At 41.5% G+C, this 16,890-nt stretch overlaps 1 protein-coding gene across 2 annotated transcripts in view; it reads left to right on the top strand.

The window, feature by feature from the left end:
- The first annotated feature begins 3,407 nt into the window (after positions 1 to 3,407).
- PLCH1 (phospholipase C eta 1) overlaps positions 3,408 to 16,890 on the top strand; it is a 212,200-nt gene continuing 198,717 nt past the window's right edge. For both annotated transcript variants that reach the window (XM_060149873.1, XM_060149872.1), the window contains exon 1: positions 3,408 to 3,486. In XM_060149873.1, coding sequence (XP_060005856.1) covers positions 3,408 to 3,486 — 79 coding nt within the window. The remainder of the gene's footprint in view (positions 3,487 to 16,890) is intronic.

Genomic DNA, 16,890 nt, shown 5'->3' with positions numbered 1-16,890 from the left:
GGATCTGTACTATAAAGAGTTCCAAATGTAACATATATTAAATAGCAAATATTAAATCAATGAAAGTATATTTTAGTGGATATTTTCACCCATTATGTTCACACAAATGGGATCATGAAACACTCAAAAGATCCCTGCTTTGGTACTGCTGAGCCTGGGGTTCCTGCCAGCTTTCTCGAATAGCTACCTAGCAGTGCTATCTTGCAAGTTACACCTACTTTCTGGGCCTCAGTTTCCTTCTGGCTACACCATGTGGGGTTTGAGCTCGTTTCTAAGGTCCCTTTCAGTTGCATCCCCTTAGTGAGTGCTGGGCCGCTGGTTCATCTAAATATGGTTGTGGCTGAGATTGGCTTTATTGCACAGCTGTCTCTTCCCCTGCCTCAGCCCTACTGACTCCATTCGTTACCTCCACCTCCGGTATCTCTCAATTTTGAAATCATTTGCTGTGATTCTGGAGGCCAGAGTGGGCACTTCCTTCCTTCAGTCTCATACTGGAGGGAATCCAGGAAATGCGGCATAGAACGAGGACGTCACTGACGTTTACCGAGGGCCTATAGTGTGCGCACAGCTCAGGTCTGGCACTCAGGGGTGGCTTACTGTCTGCCCTTCAGCAGCAAACAGATGCCAGGGGAGGTAAGACATGCCCGTGATTAACCAAAATAGGGGGCACACAGCCTGGAGACCATAGGGTTCAATTACATATACCTTTGTGTTCTAGTTCAACCATTTAAACTGAGTCCCCTCTTCTTAAAAACACCTACCCAGAAGAGTTTGTAATCCAAAGGTACGATTTCAAGTCCCACTGCTGCTTTTTCCTAGCAGCATGGGTGAGTCACAGACTCTAACATCCTCTTCTCTCCTTTCATCTGGTTAAAAGGAAGGGCCAAATGAGAGTCAGGTATGTGCTTGTGTTTTGTTGACTATACACAAAAGCACCTTATTCTTTCATCTTCTGATTCCGCTAACCTTCCTTGGATTGAGAATGAACAGAGAGGGCAAAATAAAGAATGACACATGAGAAGCAACCTAAGTGTCCATCGACAGATGATTGGATAAAGAAGATGTGGCACATATATACAATGGAATATTACTCAGCCATACAAAGAAACAAAATTGAGTTATTTGTAGTGAGGTGGATGGACCTAGAGTCTGTCATACAGAGTGAAGTAAGTCAGAAAGAGGAAAACAAATACCGTATGCTAACATATATATATATATATATATATATGGAATCTAAAAAAAAAAATGGTTCTGATGAACCTAGGGGCAGGACAGGAATAAAGACGCAGACGTAGAGAATGGACTTGAGGACACGGGGAGGGGGAAGGGTAAGCTGGGACAAAGTGAGAGAGTAACAATGACATATATACACTACCAAATGTGAAATAGCTAGCTAGTGGGAAGCACCTGCATAGCACAGGGAGATCAGCTGGTGCTTTGTGACCACCTAGAGGGGTGAGATAGGGAGGCTGGGAGGGAGACACGAGAGGGAGGGGATATGGGGATATATGTATACATATAGCTGATTCACTTTGTTGTACAGCAGAAACTAACATAACATTGTAAAGCAATTATACTCCAATAAAGATGTTAAAAAAAAGAAGAATGACACATGAAACCATAAGATCAAGTTACTAAGGAAAAGTTAGCATGAATACAGACAGTTCTCCTTAATTCTGTGTAACCTAAAATATTTCTTTTTTTTTGTAAAATATTTCTAATATAAATCATGAATATACTTTTGTAGGAAATAGTTACTACTGATATTACTGAAAATTATTTCCAATTCTTGAAAAAAGGTATTCTTATTAAAAATGTGTCTTCAAAATCGAATACATGAATATATGTATAAATAAATGCATAAAAAAGACTGGAATGGTTCACACCAAGCAAAAGTGGTCATTTCAGGAGAGAGACATGAAATGAGGGAAGAGGGGATTTTCAATGAAAAAATTTTTTTCGAGTTTCAGTATTGAGTTTTTTTAAAACTGAGCATATCTAACTGTATACCTAAAATACTTTTTGAGAGAAATCCTTGTAGTATGGAATACTGGGTGGGGAGGGGGCAGGGAGGGTTGTCTCCATAATCGCCTGTTTTCTATCTTATTTTACAGTTGGTTCCGTGAGTGATTGTATCTTGGCGTGATGGGACTCACCCTCAGCCCCAGGGAGTGGGAGAAGCAGCCAGATTTAGCCAGGTGGGGGTGGAGTAAGAAGAAGGGGGGGTCAGGTCTCCTGGAGCCTGAGAAAAGGTAGGATAGGTTACAGGTAGGGGAGGGTGGAAGAATGAGGCTTAGGGAGCCAAGGAGGAGCTCTGGCAGAAGCTTTAGGAACCTACACCAATTGTGGTTCCATTAACGAATAGGCACAGCTCTGATCATTTGTTTTTTTCAGTACTGACTCCATCCTGGAGTGCCTTCACAAAAGTCTAGATTGCTTTAATAGGACAGATGACAAATTGTTTCCCACCTGTGGATTTTCCTTCATGCCAGCCTTGCTTGGTTTTGCCTGGCTTTATTCTGTGACCAGAAAAGAAGATGGAATTCTGAAAAGTTGCTTTAGCCAGATCCTGTGAACAAAGGGAGCCTTGTTTGGGGTTATGCACACCAGCTTTTGGAGGAGTCTAATTCATCAGCTGGCATCTCTGCTTTTCAAGTCCTTGCTCTGGTTAGCACTGTGTTTCTCTGTCCGTGGAGGGGCAAGCCTTCTGGAGGAGCAGGCCCACTGCTTGTTCACCCGGCTCTGGTTACAGGGGGCAGAGGCAGGTCCTAGGGGCCCTAAATGGGCACCCACAGTGAGTCCAAGAGCGGGAGGTGGCCTTTGTTGCTGTGTTTGCCTGGCCCATGGCTACATGGATGCCATTATAATTTCCAAGATTTCCCTGGATTGGTCAGGTACGCAGTCCACCAGACTGGTGCTGACACAAAAGTCGGAAACTGGGAATGTCAGTCACCCTCCTGTTAGTCCCCTCCCCGCCTGCAACTGAGATTTCCTGAAAAGCTACCAGCATTGACTGGTTTGAGTCCTGGCTGAGTGCGGGCGAAGCCTAGAGCACATAAACCAGTTCTGAAACTTGTTCTCCATTGGTGGATTGATTCCCCCCCACCCCCAGGACAACAGTAACTTAGAGCCCCTTCAGGTGCTATTAGAAAAAGCTCCTGTTGTGGTATGTTAAGTGACCTTCTATCCAGTGGGAAGACTTGTGGGGAATTTCTTGGGCCCTGGGGCATTCCAGCTCCCCACGTGGGGAAGGTGTGAGGCCTGCGTGCTGCCCGCTAAGGCCCGGGGACTAATGGTGTCAGGCGGCCAGCATGAGCGTGTGGCTTCCGCCTTCTTCATTTTTGTCTCCTTCCTTTTCCCTTGACAGAGCAATTTTGTTTTGATGCTGTGCCAGAAATCTTCTGACAATGAGTTACTGGAACTTGGAGAAAAGGAACTGTGTGCAGTACCGCAGGCATTTTCTGGTGGACAACAGTCTGTTTCACGGTGAGTTGCCTTTTCTACTCCTGTAGGCGGATCTTTTGTTTTTGAGAGCACTTTTATTCCAGCACTCTGGATGCAAATGTGGTATGATTGTTGGGTTGAACCAAGAGCCTGAGTTAACTTGTTGCTGAAAAATTACCCAAGAATCCCCACTGGACTCATTCCGCAGAGTTGCAAGCTGTGTGCGACCCCTCAGCAGCCATAACAGCATCGTTACTTTCTACCTCTCAGGTTAGTTTATGTCAGTGCCTTTCCTCTTCTACTACACTGTCAACTCCAGTAATATCCCTTTCCGATGTTTGAAATTGGGGGAGCTAGACCCATTAGGTAGTTCTCGGTTAATATCGGTGGATCATCAATCAGGGCTTATAACCAGCATGGTGTGTGCCTTCTATCAGGCTCCATATAAAAACAGAGCAGGTGAGGGCACTTAACCATAACGATCAGGTTGGATGACTGCAGCCGTAAATCAGAGAATAATCAACATTAGTCATTTTCATGGCAAACTAAGATGAATTGCCTTTACCCTGCTGGCATATTTGTTTTGTGTTATACAGCCAGGGATAAGCTCTGTCAATCCTGATATCAGGGTGCCCTTGAGTGAAATTTACTTAAGAGTCAGAGATTCATGTGTTGGCAGAATTTTTGGAGTAATCTCCATTAAGAGCTGGTGGAATTGTAGAGGGAAGAGAGATTTCATGAGAAGTGGAGTGCTACTGAACAGAATCCTTGATCTAAGCTACCTTCAACTTTCTAAGTTTGGTTTTTCTTCTCCAATTTAGTGCAGCTTTACTGTTTTTTTATTGCTTTAGATTAAGTTTAAGATAACAAACTTAACCCTACTTACTTTGTTAAAGCACATCTTACAATGTTTTTTCACGTTCATTATGCCACCTCACTATCGGACTTTACTCCGTAGAGGATGCCTTCATTTACAGGTCAAGAAAGGGAAACAGAGATGAAATGACCAGCCCAAGTTGGCATAGTCAGCTATTAGCAAGGTCAGATCTAAAATTCTAGCCTCTACCCTTCCAGGCTGGCTCTCTTGGCATTGCAGCGGCAACAGCCTCTTAGCAAAGGAGACTAAGGTATGGCGACTTAACACGCTGGCACTGAGTTCTGCTTCGTTTTCCTGTGAACCTCATCTAAGGACCCTGTTCGTTGCTTCATCTCTCACACAGTGTTTGCTGTGTGGTGCTTTCTGTTACAAATTTACTTGTATTAAAAAAAAAAAAGAATAAATATGATAAAGAAACACAGGAGTTAGAAAAATTAGCTTTATTTTTTCCAAGTTTTGTGCCAATTTTGAAAAAGTTCAGATTTTATTTATTCATTATTTTAGAATACCTTTGTCCAGAGATCTCAAAGGCTATAACAACTTAAAAACAATTTCCTATGTATTGTTAAAACTGTGTTACCACTTAGTGAATTACTGTATTGCTGATAGTTTTGCTGAGGGCTTGAGGAACATGATCCTACTGAATCCTTTCAACACCTTTGCGATAGTTATTATTCATCCCATTTTATGGATGGGGAAACAGAGGTTTGGGGAGGTTGTTGAGGTGGTGATCTAAAATCAAACTCGTGTCTGCTTAACTCCAAAACCCCACTATTTTTTTGCCAGGCTGCACCTCCATTTTAATAGAAAAATTAACACTCTGAGAGGTTTAAGTTATATTCAGCAGTATTCGCTCTGCTATTAACTAGCCATGTCTGATCTTGACTACGTTATATAATCCTCCAGGATCTCAGTTTTCTCGTCTGTGAAATGAGTGTACTGGTCTCGATGATGTTTTAGGTTCTTCCTAGTTCTAGTCTCTGAGATTCCATTGAAGTATTTCTGAGAATTACAGTTGCTGTATGTATTTTGTGAGCTATCTTGTCTCTGATCATGAGATTCACAAGAGGGCAGTAGAATACTTAAAATATGACTTGGTTACTTACGTTGAAGAATTACTCATTTGAGAAGATTTAGAGATATCACATCTTCCCAAGATTAAAAGGACTAAAGCCAGTTAGAATTATGATTCTGGTCATTTATAATAAAGCAGTAGCTTTAAGTGTCTCTGATAGTTAAAATATCATTTTGGATCTCTATGCCAAAGGATATGTAATTCAGGAAAGAACGATGCCTCTGCTCTTCCACTGTATTTACTTCTGCAGAAAAGTAATGTCTGTGAAGACAGGAATTTATTTAACTTCATGGAGGATTGTGAGGAGTCTTGGTATATTTTAAGCCAAGGGGGCACTAGTGATAACATCTTTGTAGATGATTTCTGAACATTTATGAGAAAAGACAGGACATGTTGAGTTAGAAAGGTCAGATTTCTTTTAGAGGGGATTCTCCTGGTCTGCTGGTAACTCTCCTTACATAACCAAATCAAGCCAAACAAAAAGAAACAAAACACCTTCCGTTATAAACAGAAAAGAACCATTTCCTCTGCAAGATAATAGACTTTTAGAATATGCAGACTCAGATGTGCAAATTGTGCTAGCCAGACTTAAGCAGTATTCCCAGGAGAAAGGAACCACCTTAAAAAGAGGACTAGGTGGGCAGTAGGGGGTCAATAAAAGTAAAAATAAAAATGTAATATTTGTATACTGTTTCACAGTTCATAAAGCACATTCATAGCCTCCCTTTCTGAGTATAGAGGAGGTAGGTTCTCATTGGAAACAATGTAGAAAATTACCCACAATCTCCCAACCCAAATTGGAGTAACAGAATAACACTAATTGTATGTTTCTACCCGGTCTTTTATCTCCTCTCATCTTCGCAACAGTCCTGATGTAGGAATGGAATACCTGGAAAAGGTAGGAAACGGTGGGTACTAGGCAACAGAAATGAGCTGATTGAATTGACAATTCTGTGTCAGTCAGGAGAGGACCCCTGGTAGGCATTATGATGAGCTGCTTTTGTATTTCCCACTTGTCCTGGCCTTTGCCCAGATTTTTAGGGAATCTTGAATCCAAAGGGATTTTGAGCCTATCAAAGAAGCCAATTGCTAGAGGTTTTCTCTAGTTGGCTTTTGTTTTAACATGTTTGATATAGAGAAAAAACTTGGGCAAAGAATAATTTGTGTAGTATGAACTTTGCTTTAATGGCTTATATTTTCATGAATTATTTTTATTTGAAAATTACCTGTACCCTCAGCTCTTTCTCTTGGCTGTCGTGAATTGCAGCATTTTTTTTCTGACCTGGGACACACATTCTTAAACCTGTTATCAGTGTATTTACAATTTATATATATCCAATTTCTAATGCACATAAGCTTTTTTCAAACATTTGAGTTCCTACTTGGAGGTGACTTAATTTTTGTTTTCATGCATTGCTAGTTATAATTGTGATGTTGAAAAAATTGTGATGTTGCTTTCCTGTAAGTCATATGGTATCACCCCTACTTACTATATTGAAGTTTATTTCTGTTGCTCTCATGTTGTTATATGAATGTTTCTGAATGACCAAGACAAATCTAGACTAGAAACGTTTTGAATTGAATTACGAGTGTCTCTTACTATCTAGGGATAAAATTAAGGATAGTTCTGGTATTAAATATTTATGTAGTATGTTTTTTAAAAAGTGCTTTATATGTACTTTGACTTTGCCTCACAAAAAACTTCTAATCAAACTAATTAGCTTATTAAATAATTAGTTTTTAGCCAGCCTCCCCTTCCTGGCCAGAGGCCTAATTGGTGATGTAGGACAGAAACTGGACTGCCAGTTTGTAAAGCAAAGTAGGTTTGAATTGGATCCCAGAGACTAGTTCTAGCTCCATTTTTATGACTCACTTGTGTAGCCTTTGTCACCTAGGTGACCCTCAGTTTCCCTCTTTCTAAAATGAGGGTTTTTCCAGATTCCAAAGTTCCCTTCTAGCAGCAACATTGTGGTCTCTGTGTAGTCAAACAGGATGTGTGGTGAACGGGAGTGTCCTACAGGCCAGAACATGGGAAGAGAGGGCTGACAAGATGGCAATGAAGAGGAGGAAGATTCTTGTTTGATTGTAAACTTTGTAGTTACCTTCGCACTGGCAAAAAGCTGCATTTCCCTTTGTGTGTGTGTGTGTGTGTGTGTGTGTGTGTGTAGGGTTGTTCTTGAGTCCCTCGTGTGTGTGTAGGTTGTTCTTGGGTCCCTCGTGTGTGTGTGTGTGTGTGTGTGTAGGGTTGTTCTTGAGTCCCTCGTGTGTGTGTGTGTGTGTGTGTGTGTATGTAGGGTTGTTCTTGAGTCCCTCGCGCGCGTGTGTGTAGGTTGTTCTTGAGTCCCTCGTGTGTGTGTGTGTGTGTGTGTGTGTGTGTGTGTGTGTAGGGTTGTTCTTGAGTCCCTCCCAAACATGGAGGGACCAGTAGTTAGGACTGGCAAGCTTTCAGGACAAACGTCATTATACTCAAAGAAGAGTGGAGAAGTTCTCACTGGAATTCCATCCTCGTTGTAAAAAAGAAGAATGCCAGATCCGGCCTGGTAAATGTGAAAGGAGAATGAAATTACGCAGGCATGAGTTTCGGTTCTCATTCATTTAGGCCAGTTTATTAGCAACGTATGACTTTGGCAGCCTGTCTGCTTTAGCGGTTTGGGGCATTACTGGATTTTTTTTATCAGAGTGTCATTTCTTAACTGAGTCAGACCCTAGCTTTTCCAGCCAATGACTGTATATACATCCTCTTCTAGGTCCAGAAAAACACCAGCACACAGAGAATTCCTGCTAATGCAATGATAGTCAAGATATTGTGAACATCATTAAGATCAAAAGTATTATCTCTTAGAGGAACACTGAATGGAAAAAATTTCAAAGACAGTTGAGAGAAAGTATAAAAAAAAAAAAAAGATAGGCCTTCAAGGGAGAGAATGTACTTGAGTCATTTAAATGATGTAATAGAACTAATTCTGGAAGCAGCCTTGCCCAGAAGATTCCTCTTTAGCCCCACACTCAAGTCTCCCCCTCCCCCTTCCATGGCCACCAGGCAGAAAGCACGGAGGGCAGGTATACTTTCAGGTCTGAGATGTTCAGGGGCATCTCGTGAACATGCCAGAGGCAGTGAAGGCTCAGCAAAGGGAGCAAGGCCTGTCCCAGGTGTGGCATCTTGCAGGGGCCACCCTCCCTCTGGGCTGCTTTGGATGAGTTGTTCCTTTGGGACTAAGTTTCCATGTCAGCAAAATGCTTCAATTTAGGACAAATGACCTCTAAACTTCTTCCTAAGTGGTAAAATTTCGAGAAATGCTTGTTTCTCCACTTCCCCACCTCAGGCCACTTGTAAACAGAGGCCAGCTGGGGAATTTGCAGTGAATTAACTGACCAAATTGATTTATGTACTTCTTCCCTTGCCTGAGACAAATTAGAGCCAGCCATTCAGGCCTTGCAAAAGTAGATACTTATATCTAGTTAGAGCACAAACTTTAACGTGAGCTAGTATGAAACAATCTTATTCTATAACTTTCTGGTAACGTGTGTTCTTCCTTCATCCCTTGGAGACAGAGAAAATTGTCAAGGAAAGTCTCAGTGAAATGCTATTTATATCAAAATCCAAAGTTCATTTCCTTCTTTTTTTTCTTTTTTTGGTCTTTCTCCATGATGACCAAACTGGTTTATTGAACATTCTCAACTTAGTGTAGCATATAAACAAAATTGTTTTATTTTTCACCAGTTACTACTTTTAAAAATACTCTTTGCAACATCTTGGGCAGATTCTATTACTTTCTGGCTACTTTTGGTTACGGAGGGTCAAATCCAGTTTAAAAGGTTAATCTCAAACTCATCTAAATCCCATCTTCTCCCTTACCTGCAGCGTGGGCCTGACCTGTCTGTCAGGGGTGAGGGGGGGCATTCATTTGGCTCTGCTATAGTTCCTCTCCTTGAAGAGGAATTCAAGGCCTAGGTCCTCAGATTTTGGTACAAGGAAGAGAGATGGGGGAAAGCAAAGGTCTTTGAGCTTCACCCCGGCCAGTTTGTATGTTAGTGGCAGTGAGATGATCAAGACTCTCTCTCCTGTTCTCTCTTCTGTGGATGTTCGGTTTCACCCTGACCCCTCTGTCACCAAGGACTCTGCAGAGAGGACCCACTGTCTCCCTTCAGCCCCACCCATTGTCCATTTCTTATTCCCTCTGGCTGAAGCCTGGCTGCCCTTGCCCTGAGGACTCTTGGGCAGCTGCCTGGTCCCTGCCTTTTCTCTTATCTCCATGTTTCTGCACATGGAGTTCTGCAGGCTGCCGCAGGCTGTGGAGGATGGGCTGGTTATGAAGCTGTTCCTGTCTTCCTCCCAGACCTACTCACGCTGTTATGGGGGCTACTCCCACAAGCCTTAGGAAGCCTCTGAATTATTCTTTTGTAGCCCTTCCCCTGCTTGTCTCTGGGAATGAGGGGTGCTCCGATTTTAATCCTCAGAGTACTGTTTGTGCCACTCCAGGTGCCTAGGCTGTGCACATAACAGGGGCTCAGGTCATGTGATTTTGAATGGATGGAATCCCACCCTCTTCACCCCTGACAGTTCTCCTTGGACCTCTCTAGAGCCACTCCAGGCTGGTCCTTGTCCATGAACATTTTGGATTAGAGAGACTTCCTTTCCCCAAAGGTACTAGTGTTTTTTATTGTGCTTGCTTCTTGCAAGGTTGTGTAGCTGGATCGATCAGAGCCAAACAACGATCTAGATTTATAAAAATCCATGGCGAGATGTCTCGGCCTCTTTTCCCCATCGGGAATCTAATTTGATGGGATTTTGCTGACAAAAGAGAACCCACTGTGTTCTCTTTTGTCATGCTTTCCGTGTTGAGGTCATTCACATTCTGTAACGATGGAGGGCATAAAAAGATCCCGGTGGAATGCGTAGCAAAATGACAAATTGAAGATCTGGATACCTGGGAAGCCCAGATGGATGAGAAGTTAACAGTGGTCAGTCTCTGAAGCTTTAGCTTTAGTCGTTGTTTGAAACAAGCCTGTTGTGTTAAGTGATAACCTTGGCTGGCCTTTCCCGATAGACTCTCAAATTCTCTCAAACCTGTGGCCATTGGGAGTCCAGTCAAGCAGGAGGGCCCTTGATTATTTTATTCCTTATGCTTGGGAATACCAATTTTCTGGTTACTAAGTTAGAAGAAATATATCTAATAAAGAGTCAACTTTTCCTTCAGATTTGCAGACTTCTCACGTTTTAAGTGGTTACATAAGACCATTATGTCCCCTTAGACCTGTGTTACAAATTTAAGCCTTTGTTCTTTAATCTGCATTTCCATAATTAAATTAATTTTCCTCTGCTCTCTCATTTTCCCAGTTGTCTTTTCTACTCTGTGCCTAACGTATGCACAGAGATTGATGTGAGGATGAAATGTCTTTCCATGGGTAGATTCAGGGTTCTTCCAGAGCAGCATAATTATTTAATTTAGTTATACAAAAGATCCAGATTTTTTTCTTGGACCACAGTAATAATTATTAGTGATTGTATTTGTAATCACAAAACCTCTTGTCTCCCATCTATCAAAACAAAGATTAAAAATTCCAGTTTGGTCCTTTACACTGTGTACATGAAAAGTCATCCCAGTGGACCTGTGATAGTTTATATATTTTTAGGGCTCATTCCTTTCAGCAGGTATGTTTGGGCTTGTTACAGATGCAAACTGTTGGTTTCAAAGGGATAATCAGATTTTTAAAAAATTTGAAGCCCATAGCCTAGTGTATTTTTCACCCATTCCAGCAGCTTCAACTCCCATCTATGTGCCGATAGCTCCCAACAGTGTATTCCTGGCTTAGCACCATACCCAGATGTCCATCCTCCTACCTGACAGTTCCACTGATGCCTGCAGGTCCTCAGACTCAGCATGTCTGGAGCAGAATTCCCTCTTCCCCACCAGTAGCTGGCTGCCTTGCCAGCCTTATCTCTTGCTTCCCCTCCCTCTTTGCACCACAGCTACACTGACCTTCCCGTTCCTTGCCCACAAAACTTACCCCTTCTTTGCTTAGCTGGCTGCTACCCCATCCTTCAGACACCAGAATAAGGGTCCCCTCTGCAGAGAAGCTTATACTGACTTCCCAGACTGGGTCAGTTCCCTTTTTATACTCTCCTATCACCCTGCATTGCTGCCTCATTGTATTATCACTGTTGTAATAAAACAATTAATTTTGTGATAACCAGTTTAATTTTTGTCCTCCTTGTACTTCTAAGTTCCAGGGCAGTAGAGACTGTTCTCACTCGTATCTCCAGTACATAGTAGAGTGCATTGCATATACTCATCTTAATTACAGTGGAGATAAGAACCACCTACTGTTTCATTATTTTTGCACTCTCAAGTTTGGCCTTTAATCTTTTTTTTTAATTAATTTTTATTGGAGTGTAGTTGATTTACAATGTTGTGTTAGTTTCTGCTGTACAGCATAGTGAATCAGTTATACATATACATATATCCACTCTTTTTCAGATTCTTTTCCTATATAGGTCATTACACAATATTGAGTAGAGTTCCCTGTGCTATACAGTAGGTCCTTGTTGATTTTCTATTTAATATATAGTAGTGTGTATATGTCAATCCCAATCTCCCGATTTATCCCTCCTCCTAACCTTGGTAACCATAAGTTTGTTTTCTACATCTGTGACTCTATTTCTGTTTTGTAAGTAGGTTCATTTGTACCAAGTTTTTAGATTCCACATATAAACTATATCATGATATTTGTCTTTCTCTGTCTGAATTCCTTCACTTAGTATGATAATCTCTAGGTCCATCCATTGCTGCAAATGACATTATTTCATTCTTTTTTATGGCTGAGTAATATTCCATTCTCTCTATATACCACATCTTCTTTATCCATTCCTCTATTGATAGACATTTAGGTTGCTTCCATGCCCTGGCTATTGTAAATAGTGCTGCAATGAATATTGGGGTGCATGTATCTTTTCAAATTATGCTTTTCTCTGGATATTTGCCCAGGAGTAGGGTTGCTGGATCATATGGTAGCTCTATTTTTAGTTTTTTAAGGGACCTCCATCCTGTTCTCCGATTTACATTCCCACCAACAGTGCAAGAGGTTTCCCTTTTCTCCACACCCTCTCCAGCATTTATTGTTTGTAGGTTTTTTGACTTTGGCCATTCTGACTGGTGTGAGGTGACACCTCATTGTATTGCATTTCTCTGATAATCAGTGATGTTGAGCATCTTTTCATGTGCCTCTTGGCCTTTCATCTTTGTGCTGTGGAATACATCAGTTCCTTGGCTGCAGACCCTCTTCTTCCCTTCACTCATGCTTTTGCCTTGGAGAACAAAAGAATGCACCTAAACCATTCCTTCCTGAGATTGAGAAGGGAAAGCCCACTTTGCTGAGAATTCTAGTGTGCTTTAGAAAAGATGATTACAAATGTATAATGCCTCAAAGTGGAAAAGAACAAACCCATTTCTTTAAAAGAATTTCATAGACTTTTTGAATTCATTTAATAATACTTTCCAGAATTTCCATGTTGGTTATATATGGGTTTATTTTATTCAACTCTGAAAATGGAGGTTTTGCCTGTTAAAATAACCCTCTTAATAAAAGATGTTTAGTTGCAGTATTTTGCACACTATTAAAATTCTCTGCTGCTTGAGTCTGAAAATCTTCAGGCACAGAAGTGAGTTGTCATCTGTAGGGTAATTCTTACCCCAGAGAGCAGAATAGACCTGCACCAAAACAAAAGCACCAGCCTTCTCAGTAAGAGAGGTGGAAAGGAGGCCTGGGGGTGCATGAAGAGAATAATCAAACAGCTTCTTTAAAAGTTAAGAAGATGCACTTTTATTTCAGATTTACAAACAAGAAAAATGGTGAGCATCTAGGCCTTTCATCTAAGAATCTCAAGCAACAGGAGAGTACATTTCTGACTTCTAGGTAGCAAAGTTACCCCAAGAATAATACCTACTTGGGTAGAATAAATGTAGAATCTGTGAAAACATTTTTTGTCTAATTTTGTCTTGTCAGTATTCCTTTCTTGGTCAGCATATGTGACTGACATATAACAGTGATCTCAGAACTTCTTGTATCTAAATGTAGAAGGTGGTGACTTATTCCCAATTTAAAGGGAGAACAATGCACACATTTATTGTTTAGTGTCCTATTTTATTCCTTGGCAACTTGAATATCAATACATATCCACAAATGACCATTTTTTGAAATTATATCAGTGTCAGAATTTTAATACCTTTCAGCAGAGGCTTATCTCTAGAGGCTTGTATTAATGAACTCTTTTAGCCAATGGTTCCCAGCCTTGGTTGCATGTTGGAATCACCTGGGGGTATTAAAAAAACTGTTGTGCGTGTCCCAGCCCAGAGGGTCTGATTAATTGGTCTGGGTTATGGTTAGGGCCTGGGGGAATTTTTAGAACTCTGCAGGTAATTCCAGTGGGCAACCAATTAGATTCTGGTGTGTTGAATACTCCAGACTTAAGGTGGCAAATACATATTCTCTCAACGGAACTATAGAATTCATGAATTTGATAATGGTTATTTTTCTGTGATGATAGCCTATTTTATACTGAATCTTAAAGGTTTATGCTTGGCATTTTGTGGATGCTGGTTTTCTATAAATTTTTTTTTCACTTAATTTTTTTCTGATAGCAATACAAGTTCACCACTGAAAAGTTAGAGAGTATAGAAAAGACTAAAGAAATAATCTATAATCTCAGTATGTGTTTTAAGTCTGTACTTTCTTAAAGTGATTTAAAAACCAAAGACTGGGCTTCCCTGGTGGCGCAGTGGTTGAGAGTCCGCCTGCCGATGCAGGGGACACGGGTTCGTGCCCCAGTCCGGGAAGATCCCACATGCCGTGGAGCGGCTGGGTCCGCGAGCCATGGCCGCTGAGCCTGCGCAACCGGAGCCTGTGCTCCGCAACGGGAGAGGCCACACCAGTGAGAGGCCCGCGTACCACACACACAAAAAAACAAACAAAAAACCAAAGACTAAGTAGTGATCCTTTTTTAAAAAATAATTAATTTATTTATTTAGGCTGCGTTGGGTCTTCATTGCGCGTGGGTTTTCTTTAGTTGCTGTGAGCGGGGGCTACTCTTCATTGCGGTGCGCGGGCTTCTCATTGCAGTGACTTCTCTTGTTGCGGAGCTCGGGCTCTAGGCATGCCCGCTTCAGTAGTTGTGTCGCCCGGGCTCAGTAGTTGTGGTACACGGGTTTAGTTGCTCCGCGGCACGTGGGATCTTCCCAGACCAGGGATCGGACCCGTGTCCCCCGCACTGGCAGGAGGATTCTTAACCACAGCTCCACCAGGGAAGTCCTAAGTAGTGATTCTTAACTCTAGTTATATATTAGAATCTGCTGGGGTGCTTAAAAAATACTGGTGGTTGGGTTCTACCCGATCCTACTTAAATCATCTCTAGGCGGGTGGGAGTGGGTGGCCTGTGTGTTCATCCTTTTATTCCTTATATCTGTATCTTTCTGTTTAACTTCAGGTGATTTTGATGCACTGTGAGGGGTGAGAATTACTGGGCTAAAATTGTTGACTTACTAAAATATTGATCTAATCAGTAAACTAAATCGAATTAATTTACTGATTTAGAACAGTATGTAATTATTTGCTAGTTTGAGCAAAAGTGATGTATGAAACTTGATTTTATGCAGAGGAGTGGGAGGGGCAAGTGATATGCTCACCTTCATATGGTCATTTTCTTCCAACAGATTTATTTCATATTCCTTTTAATATCATGCTTTCTTAGTGCCCTTTAAGTATGACTTGTCTTAACATTACAGCTGATATATTTGTTGCATGATACAAATATATACCTTTTAGCCTTAACTGACCTCACAGGGTTATCCATAGCCTCCTGATGGTAAACAGAAATACTTTGGGAAGATTCTTAACAACAGGAAGCAGAATGTATTGTTTTATTTTTTGCTTTTTTTTTTTTGAGGTATGCGGGCCTCTCACTGTTGTGGTCTCTCCTGTTGCGGAGCACAGGCTCCAGACGCGCAGGCTCAGCAGCCATGGCTCACGGGCATGTGGGATCTTCCCGGACCGGGGCACAAACCCATGTTCCCTGCATCTGCAGGCGGACTCTCAACCACTGCGCCACCAGGGAAGCCCAAGTGTTTTGTTTTGATTAATCCATAATGAGGACTATGCAGTTCACAACAGGATAAATTAAAGGAGGGATGCAGAAATAAATATGAAACACAGGAATTGGGAGAACAGTACCATCATATGGAGTACATCAGTTTAATCTTGAGTATTATTAGAATTGTGTTTGTCTGTCTACTCTGGAAAACTAAGGCAAACTTTGTCAGCCCCTGTAGACATATGTTCTGCCTTCATCACTTCACATGCGAGAAGACCGGTTCTCAGTGTCCCTATGTTATTCCTAGAAGTTCAGAGTTGTGAAGGAAAAATCTTGTCTTCTCAGATCACTCTTGTTTTGCATGATAGTTCCTTCTTTGCACATTGGAGTCATATGGGGAACACAAGGAGGAATCTGGGGTCAATGTTAAGATAACTAAGTTTAGACCTTGTCAGGAGGAACCGGTGGATTCTGTATTCCAGTATTCTTGGGGCACCATCGGGAAATGTTAGGGCTGATGCTGAATCAAGGTTATCATTAGGACTGGCGATGCTGGTTGCTTTACTAACATTATCTCTTTTAAAAAAGTTTTATTGAAGATTTAAAATGTGTTAATTTCTGCTGTACAGCAAAGTGACTCAGTTATAAATATATATATTCTTTTTCATATTCTTCTCCATTATGGTTTATCACAGGATATTGAATGTAGTTCCCTGTGCTATACAATAGGACCTGGTTGTTTATCCATCCTATATATAATAGTTTGCATCCAGCGTTATCTCTTTTAAGTCTTTCATCAGGACAGTTTTAGGGATGAAACTCAGAGAGGTAAACATTTTGCCAAAAACCACATTGTTAGGTTATGGTGTTCAAACCCAGGTTCGTCATACTCTAAAATCCAGAGTTTTTCCACTATTGTGACACAATGACGTATTACACGAAGTTTTTTCTTTTAAAGCAGTTCGGATTTGGGGATGGGTAGGATGGATTCGAATGTTTTAAAAGAACTTCAGACCTTTTAGAGGTCACTAGAGAACTCCACAGAAACACCATGGTGAGCTGCCCTCAGGCTGAGAAGGGAGCTTAGGGAACTGGGGTAGGGGCTGAGAGCTGGTATCTACTGGAGTGGTCCCTGGGAGCTTGTTAGAAATGCAGACTCACAGCCCCACCTGGGACCTGCTGAATTGGAATCTGCATTTTCCCCAGATCTCCAGGTGATTGAGTGTATAGTAAAGTGTGGACAGTGCTGCTCTGAGAGACCCACTGGGCTTGGGTGTGAGTCCTCATGAGTGAGGGATTAGTCCTTATTCTTCAGGGAACTGGTGGAAGAAGAATGGGGTTAGAGGGAAGAGAATAACTCCCACAAACCAACACATTTAGAGGATGGAAACTTGGGTATATAGTTAAGGA

The sequence above is a fragment of the Lagenorhynchus albirostris genome, chromosome 5, assembly GCF_949774975.1.
Source record: "Lagenorhynchus albirostris chromosome 5, mLagAlb1.1, whole genome shotgun sequence".
Lineage (NCBI taxonomy): Eukaryota > Metazoa > Chordata > Mammalia > Artiodactyla > Delphinidae > Lagenorhynchus > Lagenorhynchus albirostris.
This window is presented reverse-complemented; position numbering and strand designations above follow the sequence as displayed.